The 18,840-nt window shown below is 37.1% G+C and overlaps 4 protein-coding genes across 4 annotated transcripts; all 4 read left to right on the top strand.

Moving 5' to 3' along the window:
- Positions 1-801: 801 nt before the first annotated feature.
- LOC132182911 (Tetratricopeptide repeat (TPR)-like superfamily protein) lies at positions 802-3,063 on the top strand. The gene has a single exon (XM_059596280.2). It carries the CDS (start codon positions 873-875, stop codon positions 2,682-2,684), a length of 1,812 nt encoding a protein of 603 aa, XP_059452263.2. The 5' UTR covers positions 802-872; the 3' UTR covers positions 2,685-3,063.
- A 323-nt stretch (positions 3,064-3,386) lies between these two features.
- On the top strand, positions 3,387-4,722 carry LOC132182912 (PPR containing protein (DUF179)). The gene is made up of 2 exons (XM_059596281.2): positions 3,387-3,663; positions 3,761-4,722. The coding sequence occupies exons 1-2, from the start codon at positions 3,516-3,518 to the stop codon at positions 4,528-4,530; spliced, it is 918 nt and encodes a 305-aa protein (XP_059452264.2). The 5' UTR covers positions 3,387-3,515; the 3' UTR covers positions 4,531-4,722.
- A 4,290-nt stretch (positions 4,723-9,012) lies between these two features.
- Positions 9,013-14,804, top strand: LOC132182317 (uncharacterized). Its single transcript, XM_059595525.2, has 4 exons — positions 9,013-9,608; positions 10,347-10,582; positions 10,726-11,521; positions 12,346-14,804. Exons 2-4 carry the CDS (start codon positions 10,349-10,351, stop codon positions 14,526-14,528), a joined length of 3,213 nt encoding a protein of 1,070 aa, XP_059451508.2. The 5' UTR covers positions 9,013-9,608; positions 10,347-10,348; the 3' UTR covers positions 14,529-14,804.
- A 367-nt stretch (positions 14,805-15,171) lies between these two features.
- LOC132181506 (Tetratricopeptide repeat (TPR)-like superfamily protein) lies at positions 15,172-18,249 on the top strand. Its single transcript, XM_059594757.2, is given in 2 exon segments — positions 15,172-15,631; positions 15,633-18,249. Coding segments are annotated over 2 exon segments (2,445 nt in total). The 5' UTR covers positions 15,172-15,598; the 3' UTR covers positions 18,045-18,249.
- The last annotated feature ends 591 nt before the right edge of the window (positions 18,250-18,840 follow it).

Genomic DNA, 18,840 nt, shown 5'->3' with positions numbered 1-18,840 from the left:
CAACGGCAACAACAAAGGCGGTGGCAGCTTAACTGCAAGGGGAGTGCATGCGAGAATGAAGTGAGGTATTATGGGTTAAGAAGGAGAAGCTCAAATTTAAAAAAATTGTTTAAAAAAAAGGGGGGGAAGAGAAAGTCAATATGTTTGAGTGATTATAATTAAGTAGTATCCTCCATTTGATTATAAGTATCACAATGCTTGCATGAACATCATGTAATTGAAATGTCTTGGTACTTAAAATTCCAGGAAGAATAATGACAATATCATAAGTAGACAAAACATGAAAATTGCTTTTAGGGATCGGGGAAGAGTCAAGAAATGGTTGAAGTCAATGTTTTATTTAGTCTAGTTAAGATTTTGATTATGAAACTTTGAAAATTTTGTTATTACTTAAGTGGCACTTTTCAATTTACATCCTATGTACATACGAATAACGATAGAAATTACACTTTTATTTATTATTATCTTATTTTGTTGATATAATAATATTAATAAATTATTGTTAAAAAAATAATAATAATAAATTAACATTGTCACGTTAATACAGTAAAATAAAAAATAAATAAAATGTAAATTTTAGTATTACTCATGCCCACAAGAGACACAAACACAAGACATAAACATGTTTTTTTTTTTTTTTTGAGAAAACAAGACATAAACATGTTATCAAGGTATGTAGTGCACGCGGATTTATTTAACTCATAAACATGTTATTAAGGTAATGAAGTGGGATTACATGTATACCCTTAAGAGATGATCTGCACTTCAATTCAAAATGTGAAGCGCCGCCAACTACTAGAAACAGCCATATAATTCTTTTGCTATATTCTATTCCTGCCCCCCAAATCTCAGTTACCATTTTCTTGTAGTGTATGAACCCAATGCAAGTTTCCACGCCAATCCGAAGCCCAACATGGGTTTCGAGACGAAGGCTCTTGGAAGAGAAGCTCTCAGACCTCCACAAGTGCACCAACCTGAAGCAGATAAAGCAAGTCCACGCCCAAATTCTCAAAGCCGATCTCCACCAGGACCTCTTTGTAGCACCCAAGCTCATAGCGGCTTTCTCTTTGTGCCGCCAAATGGTGTTGGCAGTCAATGCTTTCAATCAGATACAAGAACCCAATGTGCATCTGTACAATACTTTGATCAGAGCGCATTGTCAGAACTCTCAGTCCTTACAGGCCTTCGCCGCCTTCTTTGAAATGCAGAGTAGTGGGATTTTTCCCGATAATTTCACATACCCATTTCTTCTTAAAGCGTGTCCTGGGCAATCTTGGTTGCCTATGGTCCAAATGATTCATAGCCATATTGAGAAGTTTGGGTTTTGTTCAGATATTTTTGTGCCGAATTCGCTCCTTGATAGCTATTCTAAGTGTGGATCGGTGGGTGTTAATGCAGCGAGGAAGTTGTTTCAGGTAATGGGGGAGAGAGATGTTGTGTCTTGGAATTCTATGATTGGAGGTTTGGCGAAAGCCGGGGAATTGGGGGAGGCTCGCCGGTTGTTTGATGAAATGCCTGAGAGGGACACGGTTAGTTGGAATACAATATTGGATGGCTATGTGAAGGCTGGAGAAATGAACAAGGCGTTTGAATTGTTTGAGAAGATGCCTGGGAGGAATGTTGTGTCTTGGTCTACCATGGTTTCGGGCTATTGTAAAGTTGGGGATATGGATATGGCAAGAATGTTGTTTGATAAGATGCCCGTTAAGAACTTGGTTACTTGGACTATAATTATATCTGGGTATGCTCAAAAGGGGCTTGCAAATGAGGCGATTGGCTTGTATGATAACATGGAGGAGTCTGGGTTGAAGCCTGATGATGGGGCTGTTATTAGTGTTTTGGCTGCTTGTGCAGAGTCTGGTTTACTTGGATTGGGTCAGAAAGTTCATGCCTCTATTAAGAGGACTAGATTTAAGTGTAGTACTCAAGTGTTAAATGCATTGATTGATATGTATGCAAAATGTGGTAGCTTAGACAAGGCATATATTGTCTTTGATGGGATAGCAAAGAGAGATGTGGTATCCTGGAATGCCATGCTCCAAGGGTTAGCGACACATGGACATGGTGAGAAAGCACTTAAGCTTTTCTCTAGAATGAAACAAGAAGGGTTTAAGCCAGATAAAGTTACCCTAGTTGGTGTGTTATGTGCTTGCACCCACGCAGGCCTTGTGGAGGAGGGTATTCAATACTTCTACACGATGGAGAGTAACTATGGGATAGTTCCCCAAGTTGAGCATTATGGTTGCATGATTGACCTTTTGGGTCGTGGGGGGCGTCTGAAGGAAGCTTTTAGGCTTGTGCATAGCATGCCAATGGAACCAAATGCCATTATTTGGGGAACCCTTTTGGGGGCATGCCGCATGCATAATGATGTGGATCTTGCTGGGCAGGTTGTGGATCACCTGGTTAAATTAGAGCCATCAGATCCTGGAAATTTGTCTATGTTGTCAAATATATATGCTGCAGCCGGAGATTGGGATAGTGTTTCCAATGTGAGGCTGCGAATGAGGAGTACAGGAATCCAAAAACCGTCAGGGGCTAGTTCCATAGAAGTCGATGATGAGGTGCATGAATTTACTGTATCTGATAGAACACACCCTAAATCGGACAAAATTTATCAGATGGTTGACAGATTGGTTGATGACCTTAAGCAGGTTGGATACGTCCCAAAAGCATACCAATAGGAGTCAGTGCAGATTATGGTTTTGGTACACTGTTAAATTGGTGCTTATATTGCTAGCATACTCTCACGTTAAGGGGCAGCGCCACTTTGTAAAGCCTCAGTTTGGTAACATTTCCTCTTGAAGGTCCTAAAAGCCTTCCATTTGCTGGTTGTGTTTTGCCTAGGATTGATTGTACTTGCTAAGAAAACAATGGTATGGTATGATTGATTGTTCATATATGTAAATGCCATCCATTTTTAATCAGTTAGACATTCAAATTGCTACTGATCATGCAAGATTCTTTCACCTGTTGTGCCTAAATTAAACCATGATGAATTGAATTATTTAATTAGCTTTTTAACACTTGTAGACCGAAAGTAGACCCTTATCTTCATTTTTGTTTTTTTGTTTTTTTTTTTGCCTTGATCCAAACTCACTCGTAGTGGCCAAGGTTGGTGGACTGCTATGGGTATTGACATGAAATTTCTGCTTATTTTATTGAAAATTATACTATTCAAAAAGTTGGTGCGTCAGTCGGAAAGTAATTGAGCAAGAAACAGTGATTGGCTATGAGGTAGACACATCATCCAGAAAGTGTTTGATTGAGAATAAAGCTCATGAGTCATGATGTGCATCTTCTCCTATTCAGCCATGTGTCGTTTTATCCACTGGCCCATACTTTGGAATCAGAAAAAGCACTATCCAACTTGGATCAAATGGGACGGGATGAGATCGAAGAACATCTTGTGGTGCACATTAACCCCCCTTCCACGTATATATATTGGTACCAATTTCTCTTATCCCCTACCATCTTTCTAGTTTCTCCCCCAATTGACACAAAGAAGAAAGGACATGGAAGCTTGTTTTCTCAACTCAAATTCCTTCACCAAGACCCTAGAGCTTGTTCCCTCAATCAAAGCTAGATTTTGGGATCACCCCACGAGATATGCTGCTAGGCAACATAAGAGCAGGAAATTTGCCCCTCCATTTTCAGTATCATGTAAGTTTAAAAGTTCAATTTTTTGAGATTTGGATCCCATGTAATAAGATTCTCCAAATATAATAATGATCGCGTATTGTTTGATTCTTCTCCGTAGGTTGTCGTACGGAATCGTCATCCTGGTCATCCCCAGATGACAACAATTCTTTTATCAATGCTGACTGGCGGTCGTTTAGAGCAAAACTGGTAGCGGCGGATAGAGCATCAAGGTCTGTAGAGCCTCCCTCGTACGTTGATCCAGATAGCGCGGTGGATCATCCTCCTCCGCCCATCACAGTTGGAGACAAATGGGCCCACACCATCCACGAGCCAGAAAAGGGCTGCTTGCTGATTGCCACCGAAAAGCTCGATGGTGTCCACATTTTTGAACGAACGGTTGTGCTGGTCTTGTCAATGGGGCCACTGGGTCCATCCGGGATCATTCTGAATCGACCGTCGCTTATGTCGATCAAGGAAACGAGATCAACGGTGATGGATGTTGCAGGCACTTTCTCTGACAGGCCACTGTTCTTTGGTGGCCCTCTGGAGGAAAGCCTGTTTTTGGTGAACACCAAATGTGGTGGTGGTGATGATGGGGTGGAGAAAAGTGGGGTTTTTGAGGAAGTAATGAAGGGTTTGTATTATGGGAGTAGGGAGAGTGTGGGGTGTGCAACTGAAATGGTGAAGAGGAATGTGATTGGGGTTGGAGAGTTTAGGTTCTTTGATGGGTATTGTGGGTGGGAGAAGGAGCAGCTGAGGGATGAAATAAGAGGTGGATATTGGACAGTGGCAGCTTGTAGTCCAAGTGTAATTGGGTTGGGTAGTGCTGTAGGTGTTGGGCTGTGGGAGGAGGTTCTTGGGCTTATGGGCCCTAGAAAAGTTTGGTAACACCTACCATTGATAATGGTTCTGTCACTCACAACTCACACCCCAAAATATGAGGGGTTGTCATAATTTAGGGACCCATAATTTATTACTTTAGACATAACTGGATGGTTTGTTTTTGTGTAAAGAAGAATGTGCAATATCAGTACCAAATCGATTGAGATCTAGTCAATTTGTTGTCTAAATTGCAGTATACGCGAGAGAGTTTATATAAAATCTATCTGTTTGAGTAGATGACCATTTAAAATTTATTTAGATAAATATGTCTTATGTAAACTTTTTTACAGTCTACTATCTAAATTGCTAAAAATTTATTTGTGATTGCGTTTGAGAAATAAAGTTTTTAAGTCAAAAAACGTTTTTTGGCAAAAGTTTTACCAAAAGTGTATTTTAGTTATTTTTATGCTTTTTAGATCTTTAAAAATGCTTTTAAATTTTTTTTTTATCAAACGAACACTTTTTTATTTAAACGAACTTTTTAAATGCTAAACGCACTTTTAAATTTCTCATAGGCACACCTACCCAAGGCCTAAGCCTACAATGCATATATCAATGGATTTGTTTTAATACGACTTGTACCTAACTATGTAATTTACAGCTGGAAATTGCCACTTCCTCATAACTAAGGAGGCATTCAATGTCCAAAATTAAATGACCTCCTCACCAGTCACCACCCCAAGGTTTGCCTAACAACGGCGCAAGTTCAATTTCAACTTGCCCCGGCTCATGAAGTTTTCTTAAGAAAAATTTATAATTCATTACATTAAATTGACATATGCGTCTAAATTATGAATCACATATTCTATTGATTTTATTATGTCAATTCAGTAGACTGAGTAATACTATAAATTACACTTTTATCTTATCATTATCTCTCATTGCTAACCTTACAGTGCCAATTAGTCCTTGTTAAAAAAGTAAAACAAAATTATGAGTCAGATAATGGTAAAATAAAACATGGTTTCTAGCATTATTCTAATAGGTTAGGCTTTCATAAATTTTTTCAACCCAATTTAAAAAATAAATAAAAAGAACTTTATCCAATCTAATCCAGGCGAGAAAAGCAAGAATTAGCATGTATAATGACACAATGACACCTAAGGCAAACATAAGTTTAACTGGAATATAGACTAGTTAATTCTAAGTTTATAAATAATCAGAAGAATGAGCGATTAATATAAAATTGTCACGTCTAAAGCCTACATGTTTAACTTTTGAATTAATAATGTCCCCCAACATATTATATCAATGTGTTAGGTTCACGTATTGTCATATTCGGTTGATAAGCCTAAGTCATGTCGTTTGAAGTGTAAAATCTATCACATATATTATTGAAAAAAAATGCAATAATCATGATATAATTTGTATGTAATGATTTTATTATTGAAAAATGGTAAACATACAACTCTTATTATAATATTATTATATATTCATGATATGATTTGTATTATTTATTTATTTTCTTTGAGGTAGATATGATTTGTGTTATAGTATGCATTTATTGAGTCCCTATCATGTATGCAATAATTATTATGGATCATTGCATTTATGTATCACACGTGGTTGATCAATTTCCATAATAATTATGTCTTTTTTTCTTTTTTCTTTTTTGGTTCATTGACATTTCGGATTAAAATTGGCAACCTTTTTAATTGGACTCCCCTTTAAATTAGATCAAGTAGGTTGTGTAGTTGGACTTTTCCCTAATGTTTTACTTGAAGACCTATCAAGAGTCTCAACTGTTTATCTCCTCCCACACAAATATCTCCTATAATTTATTGTTTGAATTGCGTGATTTTAAGGATCCCTATTTATTATAAATAAAAAGAGTGATGCTATAAATTATTTTTGTGTCACTCTTTTGTCTCTCAAGACTCGAAAAATGGTACTCCAAGAGTTAGCTCAATCGGCTGGTATCACGCCTAATGAAACGAAAGTCATTAGTTCGAATCTCTCTCATCCTTATTGTGCGGACGTGTTAAAAACAAAAAAAAATGGCGGGGCTCTTAAAATCACCATTGGACTTGTAATTAATCACTATTAGATTTGAATCAAATGTTAATTTTAAAAGTCACATCGTTTTTAAAAGACACAAGAATGATATAAGAGGAATTTATAGAATTATTTAAATAAAAATATTAACAAACAATTCAAAAAATAAAATACTCTAAATTATTTAAATCTTTTATATATATATATATATATATATATATATAAAGGAGAGAAGTGGAAATGAGTCTGGTGGAGGCAGACCCACCCACCATGAAGGAATCACTTCAACTTGGGTCTATCTGCTTCATCTTCATGCTTTTTTGTTCTTTTCCTTCTCTTGTTCTCATTATATTTTCCCCATTTTTTTTATTTGATCAAATCGTTACTCAAGCTTGAATGGTTGTCAAATAAATTATTAGGAAAACTTCGCTTACTACCCATAATCTTTTATTATTTTTGTAATCATATTCTTAAATTTTAAAAATTATCAATTTAGGATTACAATTTTTCAGAAGTTTGCAATGTCAAATTTCCTGTCCAAATCTAGCGTTAAATCATAGCGAAAAAAGTGAAATTTAAAAATATCTCGCCTAAATTCAATATATTTTTGTAATTTTATAAACATTTTAAATGTATTTTGAAGATTTCGGTTTTCAATCATTTGATTTAACTTGTGTAAACTTAAGAAAGATGATTATTCTAAATTGATATTTTTTAAAGTATAAAGTTATGATTACAAAAGTGATAAAATATCAAGAATAGTAAGTGAAGTTTCGCTAAATCATTTTATTAATCTTCCGTTAAATATAAAAGACCTCTATTATAAAACTTAGCTGTCCAATTAAAAAAATCATTTGACTAATCCTTTCATTGTTTTCTTGGAAAAAAGGACGTGACAACATTTGGTTTAACGAAAAGAAAGGATTTTAATTGCCCACCAACAAACCCACCCATCAATCATTAATCAAATTGCCCCCCCTATAATAAAACTTCTTCTAACGATTGAAAGGAATATTACTCAATCAAACATCAAAATACACATAAACAAAATTAATAATAATAATAATAATAATAAAAGAAAGAAACACACAAACGACAATCCAATTGTTTATTCATTTGATAATTACATCCAAAGTAACGCTGACAGATTCTTCCTAATCCTAATCCTAATCCTAATCCTATTCCTAATCCCAACCTTCCTCGGAGCATTTTTTTTATTTCTACACCTTTTGTTTCCCCAAAAAAAAAAAAAAAAAAAAAAAAAAAAAAACTGTGAATTCAACGAGAATCCACACCCACGCGCCACAAACCTCGAATCGGACACGTCATGCAACATAGGTTACAAATATAGCAACCTCCGAACATTATTTATTTAAGAAAAATGCAACCTTTTTTTTTTTTTTAGAAAAAAAAAATCACTTAGAATGAGGAAAACATCAAAAGAATTAATTAAGGGTGTGCAAGCAGTTGTAATTATTGGCTAAAATTGCTAACCGCAACCGTCTAAGACGGTTATTGAATTTTAATAACCGTAACCGTTCCACTTAGGTAGTTAACGGTTATTCAAACCAATAAGTGGTAGTTTTATAATTTTTTTTGTTTTTTTTGTTAATATGGGCTTTTAGAGGTGTTTTGGGCATTTATTGTGCTTATTTTAAATAGTTTTGGGTCAAAGTATTACAAAAAACAATAAAATATGATAAAACCCTATTCCTAACTCATATTTAAAACGACACCGTTTTGGTGTTAAACATCAAAACGACATGGTCGTGGTTAGCGATTTTTTATAACCGCCTATCAAAGCGGTTATGCAATTAATGTTTAGCAGTTATAAGCATTTAGCAGTTGCGAGCAGTTATAACTGTCCCGTTTGTACACCTTTAAGAAGAACTACATGAAGAACGATAATATTTTTCTTTATTTAAATAGGACAATTGTATCAACCCTTACACGATCCATACAGGAGATACGGCTTGACGTGTATAACATATTTGACAAACATTTAGTGTTGGGTTGATATGACCCGACCCATATCACCCATTTAATTAACAAAATTCTTAAATTTTGAGCATAAAAATGTCATTTTATACAAAAATATTAACACCATAATTCCCAATTATTGAATAACTTCACAACTAAGGATTAAATTAAGAGTAATTTGATTTAGAATTTTAATTTATACTTTATTAATCGTGTCAATCCCAAATTATATTTTACTAAATTTTAATATATTAATTTTGTGTTAAATTAATAAATTCACGTCGAATTTTATAGATTTTGCCAAAAAAAAAAAAAAAATTGTCTGCTTTCACTAGGTGGAGAATAATTGGCCTGCTACACGCGCGCGTGGCTTTGAAGGCTGACCGAAAAAATCCAAACCAGCAAGGGGGGTCAGCTACTTTCGGAAACTGTTAGGTTGTTGCTTCAGTAAACACAGGTGGCAACATTTTCTAATGTACTTTCCCAATCTATCTATCTAATGTTGTGCCCAAAAAGCATGGAAGTGGAGAGAATCTAGAAATGTGAAAAAAGAATATATATAAAATGCCCATATCTTTCACATCCTAAAAAATCCAGAAAAAAAAAAGAAAAGAAAAGAAAAAGAGATGTAATAATTAAATGCGAAATAAAATCATTGCACTAAAGCCATTAGGTGAAGCAAAGCACAATAGAATAATGGCAGAACAAAAGTTGACAAATTTTGAAGTCATTGCTGTTGTTGAAGAGGTGTCATGGGGTGGTGTTGCTTTTGTGTAGAGAAGATCTCCTACCTGGGATGTGGGATCTCCATATTTTCTTATCTGATTCTGGCCCAGCAGATCTGAATTCCTGTATATTCTTTTGTCTGGAAATGATCTAAGCTTCTTCTTCAATGGCTGTACAGAGACACCCAGCTTGTGTTATTGCCTCTATGAGGAGATTACCTTTGTTTGTTGGTTCATGGGCTTTCTGGGTCATTCTGGTTTGGGATTACTTTGTCTTCTGTACTGTGGCTGTGCAAAATCATGGAGCTGGTTCGTTTTGTGGGTTGCTGTCCAGAATTTGCTGAACTATGGGCAATCTTTGACAAGGGGTAGAAGAGGATACAGGTATAAGTGGTTGTTCTTCTTATTATTTTTTAATATTTGATTTAATTGGGATAATTGGTATTGATAGTCTGTTATTACTGGGTTTTGGTTTGTCTAGACTCTGGAATTTGATAGTGTTATTTATTTATTTATTTTTTGATTTTTGGAGTTAAATATCAGTTTTCCCCCCCTTCTAGTCTTCTATTATGCAGACTAGCCATTTCTGCAGTATTCATGCTTTAGTCTTTCTGCTATTGGCGATTGAAGGGGTCTGTTTACTTTTCATTTTCAGGTGTGGCTTGCTGCTTTATTAGCTAACTTTTTTTATTTTCAAATGGGAATTAGACTCTTTCCATGGAATTTGATTATAAGGATTTGGATGATTCACATTGTGGTTTCTCATGGCAAATTAGAGCATTTTAGAACTTTCATGAATCGAGTTATCTGTGAAATTTGGGTCCTATTTACCACAAAATTTGGGTGGTGCCATATGCTCTTATTTATTACCTGATCCATCAAATAACTAGTCTAAGTTGAAATAAGTTAAAAAGCTGACTATTACTTCAAACTAATATTCTTTTTGAAATAGATAAGTATATCCGAGTTGTGGTACGCACCTAATCTGACAAAGCAGATCTGCTGGTTGTGTTGGCAAAACTGAGAATTTGGTTCCGTTGCTTCTTTTTTGAATTGGTATTTGGTAGTCAATTATTTCCCTGTTTCTAAGTTCATTAATGCTCTTTCTTGAGTTGATTGCAGAAATGGGAACTGAAGTACAGTCTAAGATGTATCTGCAAGGATATTATTCCCTGAGGGATCTGAACAACAATGCTGGCAAGGGGAGCTGGCCTCTACATTGTGAACAGAAAACATTGAGAAGTGGACAGTACCATGAAATATTCTTGACAAGGCCGGAAATGGATGGATATGATGGACAAGATAAGGAACTGCTGAGGCAAACTATATTGAAGCATGAAACCGTATTCAGGCAGCAGGTACACCTTTTTAAACCCTTTTCTTTTGAGCTATGAAGTTTGACATGTGATGCTTTTTGACTAATTTGAGAAAGGGTCAAAATATTAGTATTTATGCAGTATTGTTATATTTCAACTTATTTGTATGTCATGTTGTCGTCTAGCTCTGTGAACTCCATCGTCTTTACAAAATACAAAGGGACTTGATGAATGATATCAAAAGCGAACTGCACAAACATCTGATACCAGCAGGGACATCACCATCAAATTCTTTTCCATCCGGATTTCCATCTGAAGATGAGAAAAAGAGGTGGCGTATTTCCACGTTCACCTTGGATTCTAGTTATGGTAGACCATCCACTGCAGGTGTGGATCGCATCCCATCTCATTTTAATTCTGAGAAAGGGAAGATCATGCAATCCAATTGTGGTCCTACCCAAATTGGAGTAAGGCAGAAGGAATATGAGTCTATGGAACCCAAATGTCGCAAGCTTCAGAGAAGATTATTTGACCTGGAAATTCCAGCTCATGAATACATCAACAATGAAGGGGAAGAGCAAAAAGTTTCTGGAGACTTGGGAGTGCAAAGTTATCCTCCCAACGAGTCTATTTCTCATAAGAGGGATGGAAATTTGTCTATTTGCGTTGGGGTGAGCACTTGCTGTAGTGCTGATGCTTTCAGTTCCAATGTGCATTTGAGGAAAGCCCCTGGCTTGACTGATCTGAATGAAAAAATTCAGGTTGAGGAAGCATATGCTTCAGATATTCTAGCCAATAATGCGTGCTCCAAAAAGGAGATGCAAAGGCAGGATTCATCTGCCAGTGCATATTCAGGTTTCCAATGTTTGGCTAAGGAATTCTCTCAAAATCAGCACAATGGAAGGGGTGGAGCAGTTAACATTCTGCGTTTTGAGAATGAAAGCAAGCAACACGATCAGTTATCTTATACGTTTGAAGCTGGTAGGAACTTATACTTCACTTTGAATTTGCTGTGTTGTGTTAAATCAATAGAAATCTTTACTGAGATATGATTTTCTTGTTTAAGCGTATTTCACCTCATTTACAAGCTTCTTAATCTTTTTCAAGTTATCAAATACTTATGATGCCCTGTTTTCTTTTGAACTGATAATAAAGCAATTAACTGGTTCTTCATCTCCATATTAATCGGAAAAGAAAAGACACAAAATAGTTGATAGAACAATGGAAGAAAGGAACACACAGGCAAATAAGGTACACAGAACTAATACCTGAAAATTGATCTTCATTATTTTCCCATGTATGAGAAAAGAATTTATTGAGCATGTTTATCTGTATTCTAGGAATGTGATTCAATATTAAGACTCTTGATTTGGCAACAATCTTCTCAACTTACATGGACGTGTTTGTAGAAGAGTCATTGTGTGGTCACAATGCACTAAAATTCAATTTTCATATGCTTTTGAGGCTCCCAACTGCTGGGGAAGTCATGTTAATACATAAAAGAAAGCCTCTTTGAGTGAGTTACCTTATTGAAGAAGTTGATTTAATGACAGCTATAAAAGTTCTTCAACAGGAAAGTATGTTTGAGAGTATGTCTTGTTCATTGTCAATTTGAGGAAACTGGGTGCATGGCTTTTCATGTTTAAAGCCACCGTTGTTTCTTTTTTCTATTTCTCTTTTTAAATTTGAAAAAATAATTTCCAATGCATGAATCCTTACTACAAATAGAGAACAAATTAGAGGCCAGAAAAAGTTACTCTGTAGGATTCCAATTAAACTAATGATTGATATGGCTCTCTTTTCAGGGAAAACTAGAAGCAACAGAAGTTCTTTCTCTGGAAGTTTTCGTCCTGCAGATTTTCCTAAGCCTTGTGAATCATCACAAGTTGAATTTATGAAAGCTCGTGACACTGCAACGTGTTTCCCTTCTGGTCAGAGTAAGACAGAGCAACAGATAAAGAGGACAATTTTTGGTGTAGAAATCTCTGACACAAATCATGATTCATCTCTTGTGGCTTCCCATTCACTTGGTCTGCAGGCCTCACTAGTTCCTAAATCTGATATGGCCAATTCTAAGTCATGTACTATTTCACCTTGGACAAAGCCTCCAGGTAGCTTGAGCCAGCACTTAACATCAACTCAAGGAAACCCTTGCTATAATACCTCTCGTCAGTCAAATAAGAGTTCAGCAACATTGACGCGAAGCCCTGAAGTTACTGGGGAGTTGCTTATAGATAGTTATTCGAAATCAATTCCAGATATAAGAGATGAAGTTTCCTACCAAAATGATGTCTACCTTGGTTCACGGTCAGTGTCCAACGAATTACATGGTTGCCAGCCATCAGGTCACCTTGGCTTTCCAAATGGTATCAATGATTGTAATTTTACTTTTGAGCAATTTCGGCAACACGAGCCTCAAAAATACCTTTGGGGTTCAGGCAGTATCATGGATGTGAAGTCTGCAAAGAAAATGAATATGGATGCAGTAGCTCCAAATGATCAATACAAAGTAATTTGTGAACAAAATCTTGTTTCGGTTGACTGGCCAAGGACCCGGGAGAATTCACAGGGAGCATCGTCTTGGCTAAGACCAATGTCAAATTTTAATGGCAAATATTCCGGAGAAAAGGAAGGCTCTGGTCACAAGAATTTGGGTTCCTGGCAAAACTATTCTCTGCAATTTGTCAACAAAACTGAAATGATAAATGGTCCATCTCAGAGGTTTACTCTGGACTCCTCATCAGCAACATGTGCTGATGATGCTGAGCATGGAAAAATTGATAAAGGTAACTGCTCAAAGAATATGAAGATTCTTGGGTTTCCTATTATTGACAAGCCTCATACATTGAAGGATCTTCCTTCTCATAGCTCCCCCTCAAAGCGGAGTTGTGCTGCTTCTGCAATTGATACTGTAAATGCTGGGTTAGTTATAACTGATTTGGCTCATGATCCCATGTCACCCAGATCTGGAGAGCTACTCAAAGAGAAGGATCAGGTCGTAGCAAAGGGATTGGATAACCACGGTGCCCCTTCTAGACATCAGATTGACTTGAATATTTGTGTAACTGAAGAAGAGGTTCTATCTACACCCTCTTCTCCCATTGCAACTCAGATAGATTTGGAGGTGCCAGTAGTCATTGACACAGAAATAGTTATTACTCCTGCAGAAGGATCTCCAGAAAGCAAAAGTAGAGAACATTTTGCCTCATTACATGATGAATCTAGGGTGCCTTGTGAGGGACTTATCAGAGTAGCAGCAGAGGCTTTAGTTTCCATCTCGTTATCTCATGTGCATAATCTTCCAAGCCATGCTGTAGATAATAATCTTCAAGAAAATGCTACTTGTCACCAGTCAGAAGCTTCACTCACTGATTCGCTTCATTGGCTTGCAGAAATAATCTCTTCATGCAAGTCTGATACTGAGAATAAGGTTGTAGAAGTTTCAATGGGTAAAGACAATTCTTTTCAAGAAGAGCTTATTCCTGATGGGATTGATTTCTTTGAGTTCATGACATTACATTTGACCGAAAGCAAGGTAGAGGACTACTGTTATAAGCCTGAGATTTGGGAAAACCAACAAGATGAAAACACATTGCAAGGAAGGCCTAGGAGACGTCAAACGAGGAGAGGGAGGCAACGGAAAGACTTCCAAAGAGATGTACTTCATAGCATCACCTCCCTTTCGAGGAATGAGGTGACTGAGGATCTCCTGACATTCGAAGGGTTGATTAAGGCAACTGGTGGCACTTGGCAGTCAGGTTTGGCACACAAAAATTCCAGTAAGAGTGGCGGTGGAAGGGGACGGAGGCGATCAGCAGCTTCTAATTCCCCTTCTGGTGCAACTGCAGCTTGCCTGCCCCAGGTTCAGCAACCAAAATGTATAGTGCTTGGACTTGAGGAAAAAAGCCTAACAGGATGGGGAAAGAGGACAAGGCGTCCCGCTCGACAGAGATGTCTAATTAATAATCCTCAGCTTTGCCTAAAATAAGTAGTGGGAGATGCCTGTGTTTCTTGGGAGTGCACTTGAGTAGGACTTGAGGGTTTTGCCACCAGCTTTCTAAGCCATTGCCCATGGGGTTTTTACATTGTCCATTTCTTCTTGGTCCTAATTATATCTGTATTCTGAGTGAGTTGTATGATTCATCATAAATACTTTGCATTGATTTTTTAGTGACAAACAGAGTTTGATAAGTTAAACTTGTAACGTAACTGAAAGGATTTTGTGAAAGATTATGGATTGCATACCTCCAGTTCAAGATTTTTAGAGTTGTACAGATATTTTTCTTTCAAATATTCAAGGTTGTCCCCTGGCTTCTCTTCTCCTTTCAGTGCCTTCAATTTTCTACAGAAAATACATTATATTATTTTGTGTGCGCTTAAAAAGGTTCACTTGCTTAGCGGGTTTATATTCTCATCAGTTATTTGAAACAGGATTGAAATCCCTTATTATTAGGTTACCGAAATAATATAAAATTCAAACTATTTAAAAGAGGGGTTTGCAAAGCTCATCTGTCTAAACTATTTAAAAAAAAGGTTTGCAAAGCTCACCTATCCCGAGCATTTTAAACAGTCCGAAGTAGTTGAACCTCACAGCTTTCTCGCTTAAAGTACCCGCATTTATATCTTGATCAAAAAGCCTAACATCATGTATCCTTGTCATTTGAAACACATACCAGCACCTTTATGTGGTCCTCTCAACCCTGTTTCTACGGCCACCTTACCAACATCATCAACGTTGTTGTAATCTAGATTTTTGCTTCATGGCCAGTTGGCCACGGTAAAGTCCCTCTGTTACTTTTCATCGCCCGTTCGAAAACAGTGGTTCCGATTAATCTCAAGTCTTCATCGCCTGTTAGAGACACTTGGAAACATCGTATTGGCTCAACCGTGCTGCATTTACTCGCTAAAAGATTTCGAATATTGACATTTTTACCTACGATGCACCCTTTTCAGTCTACCCAAAATGCGTCTATTCCTCTTTGGATTTGGCTTCGTCTTTAGGTCAGAACATGGGACAAACCCAAATGGAAGCTTTCCCATCTAGGATTTGTTTTCTCAATGCAGGAAGCCATTCCCTCACTGACATTTTACAATTATGAAAGTTTTTGCATCTGGGTTTCGTTCACTTGTCCACAGCAACAACCCGATACTATCTACCAAAGCCCAAACCAGATTTTTCGTTAACACGAGTAGCAAAGAACATCTCTCTCAATCTCCGCCTATATCAGATAAATTTGCTTCTTTCTTGGATAATTGTTCAGATGTTTTCTCTCTGAGAAAACTCCATGCTTGCATTTTCGCTCAGGGGCTGGGAGACAGTAATTTTCTGGGCTCTAAGCTCCTGAATTTCTATGCAAAGTTTGGTCTTCTAGCTGAATCTAGATGGGTATTCGACAGAATTATAAATAACAATCTGTCTCATTGGAACTCGATCCTTGTTGGGTATTTCCGGGCCGGTCAATTTGGTGAAGTTATTAGGCGGTACTCGTATTTGAGAGAATGGAAGATTGGTTTAGATAGTTCGGCCATTACATTTGGTTTGAAGAGTTGTATTGAGCTGGGAAGTATAGAATTTGGGAGAGGGGTTCATGTGGATGCTTTCAAGTTTGGGTTTAATGCGGATAGGTTTGTCGGTTCGTCGCTCATTGGTCTGTATTGTAGACATGGAGATATTGAAGACGCATCTAGAGTGTTTGATGAAATAGCTGACAAAGATGTTGTTGTTTATACGTCGATGATCACTGGGTATGCTCAATGCAGCGATCACCGTGGGTATGAGGCTTTCTGTGTCGCTCGTCATATGCAAAATCATCAACTGGATCCCAATCGGGTGACTTTGGTGAGCTTACTTCAAGCTGCGGCACACTTGGAAGCACTACAAGTGGGTCGTTCCATCCATGCTTATGCTATTAGAAGAAGCATTGGTTGTTCAGATGAAGTCTTTGAAACTAGTCTTATGGACATGTATACCAATTGTGGGGCACTAAGAACGGCTGCCTGCATCTTTGGGAAAATGGATTCAAAAACAATTGGTTCTTGGAATGCTATGATTGCTGGTCATCTTCAAATGGAGCAGCCCTTTGAAGCTTTCAACCTTTTCTGCCAAATGGTGCAAGAAAACTTCATGCCTGATTTGATAACTTTAGCCAATGGGATTTTGTGCTGTGCTACCTTGAAGTATTTGCTTCAAGGCAAGAGCATTCATGGTTACATCATTCGAACTGGAGTTGACCTGGATCTGGTAGCCATAACTGCTTTGGTTGATTTGTATTGTAAATGCAACAGCTTAATCCAAGCCAGGGGATTGTTTGATAGCATGGAGAAAAGAGATGCTATTTCCTATACTGTGATGATGACTGGTTATCTCCAAAACGAGTTTTCTTGTGAAGCTATGATGACCTTTATTGAAATGGTTAAAGCAGGTATCAAACCAAATATAAGTTCCATTGTAAGTGTGCTTTCTGCATCCTCTAATTTGAAAGACATTAAAAGAGGTAGGTGTCTCCATGGATACTTATTAAGACGCGGGTTAGACTGGAACACTGAAATTGCCAACCAAACCATCTATATGTATGCAAAATGTGGTCGTATGGTCTATGCAAGGCAACTATTTAACCGGATAAAATATAAAGACCTGGTCTCTTGGACTTCAATGATGATGAGTTATGTGCTTCATGGGCATGCGGATGAAGCCATTATCTTGTTCCGGCTGATGCAAAGAGAAAAGCTGGAACATGACTTGGTCACTGTAATTAGTCTGCTTCAGGCATTTTCTCAGCTTGCTTGTGTAAATTTAGCAAGGGAAGTTCAGTGTCACTTGTATCGCATTTATATGGACAGAGAGATACCTGTTATCAATTCTCTCATCACTACTTATGCCAAGTGTGGTAGATTAGATATGGCCAGAGATGTCTTTGAGCACGTGAGCAAGCGGTGCCTTACATCATGGAACACAATGATAGCTGCATATGCTATGCACGGGAGCTCTGCAGAGGTACTAAAACTATTTGATCGAATGAAAGAAGAAGAAAAGATCGAGCCTGATGAGGTAACCTTTACGTCAATACTCACTGCTTGCAGTCATTCAGGCTTGGTAGAAGATGGTCTGCAAGTTTTCAGGTCCATGAGCGAAGAATATGCTATTGTTCCATGTGAAGTACATTATAGTTGTATGGTAGATTTATTAAGCCGCGCAGGACAGCTTGATGAAGCATATGACATGGTTAGGCGCATGCCATCAGGAAAAAGTACTTCTGCACTGGGTGCTTTGCTTGCTGCTTGTATAGTACATAGAAATACAGAGATTGGGGAGGTTGTAGGGAGGCAACTGCTGGAACTGGTACCTGAGAACTCAAGCGCTTATTCTATGGTGTCAAATTTATATGCAGAAGGTGGGAAATGGGATGAAGTAGCCAGAATAAGAGCCATTGTAAAGGATAAAGGTTTGAAAAGGACTCCTGGGTGTAGTCTGATAGAGCTAGATAAGCAGGTATGTGCAATGTGAATCCGTCCTGAAAGAGAGTAATTACCTTTCAAACTTCATTTTCAGATCTGAGGCTGAATATCATCGATTCTGATTTTGCATTATATACAGTTGACATGTGAAATTAATAGGTACAGACAGGCTAGTGATGAGAGTTCTTGTTGTTTGTAATCTAGCTGTCACAAGTAATTTTTATACATTTTTTCTCCTAAACTTGAAATAGAGGAGGCAGCTCAAGTTTTCTATAATCTTTTTTCTCTAATCTTTGAGTCTTTGAGACATGTCTAGAAATTGTTGACCCATATGTTACACATCAACATGGTGAAAGAGACCATTTTTACTTTTATGCTTCACACGGCTAGATTACAAGCGCACATAAGTGCACCATATATTTATGTGGAGTTCACATAAGTGCACAAATCTAATAATTTATTTGTAAGATGAGATGAAAAAAATATTGACATCAATCATTTCTCTTTCTCTTTTTAAAGAGAAATGATTAATGTTAATAATTTGTCCATATTTTTCTCATATTATCTTACAAATTTAATAGATCAACTATTAGATTTATAAGGTCCACCATAGACTTATGTGGGGTTTACATAAGTTTACAAATCTAATGATTGATTTGTAAGATAAGATGAAGAAAATAGGAGAAAAATATTGACACTAGTCATTTCTCTTTTAGAAATGATATAAATTTTCTTTGAAATTTGTATCCTTTTAAAAAAGACTGGCTTATAAGCTTTTCAAAGAAGGGTCTCTTCTCACTGAGAGTAGAGCTAAATTGTCCGTTTTTTGATGCAATTTGCACCCT

The sequence above is a fragment of the Corylus avellana genome, chromosome 5 (assembly GCF_965113065.1).
Source record: "Corylus avellana chromosome 5, dhCorAvel1.hap1.2, whole genome shotgun sequence".
Taxonomy (NCBI): domain Eukaryota; kingdom Viridiplantae; phylum Streptophyta; class Magnoliopsida; order Fagales; family Betulaceae; genus Corylus; species Corylus avellana.
Note: the sequence above shows the minus strand (reverse complement) of the source record. Positions and strands in the feature narration are given on the sequence as shown.

Coding starts and splice junctions, on each gene's coding strand:
- LOC132182911 (XM_059596280.2), top strand. CDS start 873: ATGAACCCAATGCAAGTTTCCACGCCAATCCGAAGCCCAACATGGGTT.
- LOC132182317 (XM_059595525.2), top strand. CDS start 10,349: ATGGGAACTGAAGTACAGTCTAAGATGTATCTGCAAGGATATTATTCC. Junction 10,583..10,725: donor AAACCGTATTCAGGCAGCAG/GTACACCTTTTT, acceptor GTTGTCGTCTAG/CTCTGTGAACTCCATCGTCT. Junction 11,522..12,345: donor ATCTTATACGTTTGAAGCTG/GTAGGAACTTAT, acceptor CTCTCTTTTCAG/GGAAAACTAGAAGCAACAGA.
- LOC132182912 (XM_059596281.2), top strand. CDS start 3,516: ATGGAAGCTTGTTTTCTCAACTCAAATTCCTTCACCAAGACCCTAGAG. Junction 3,664..3,760: donor CCCTCCATTTTCAGTATCAT/GTAAGTTTAAAA, acceptor TCTTCTCCGTAG/GTTGTCGTACGGAATCGTCA.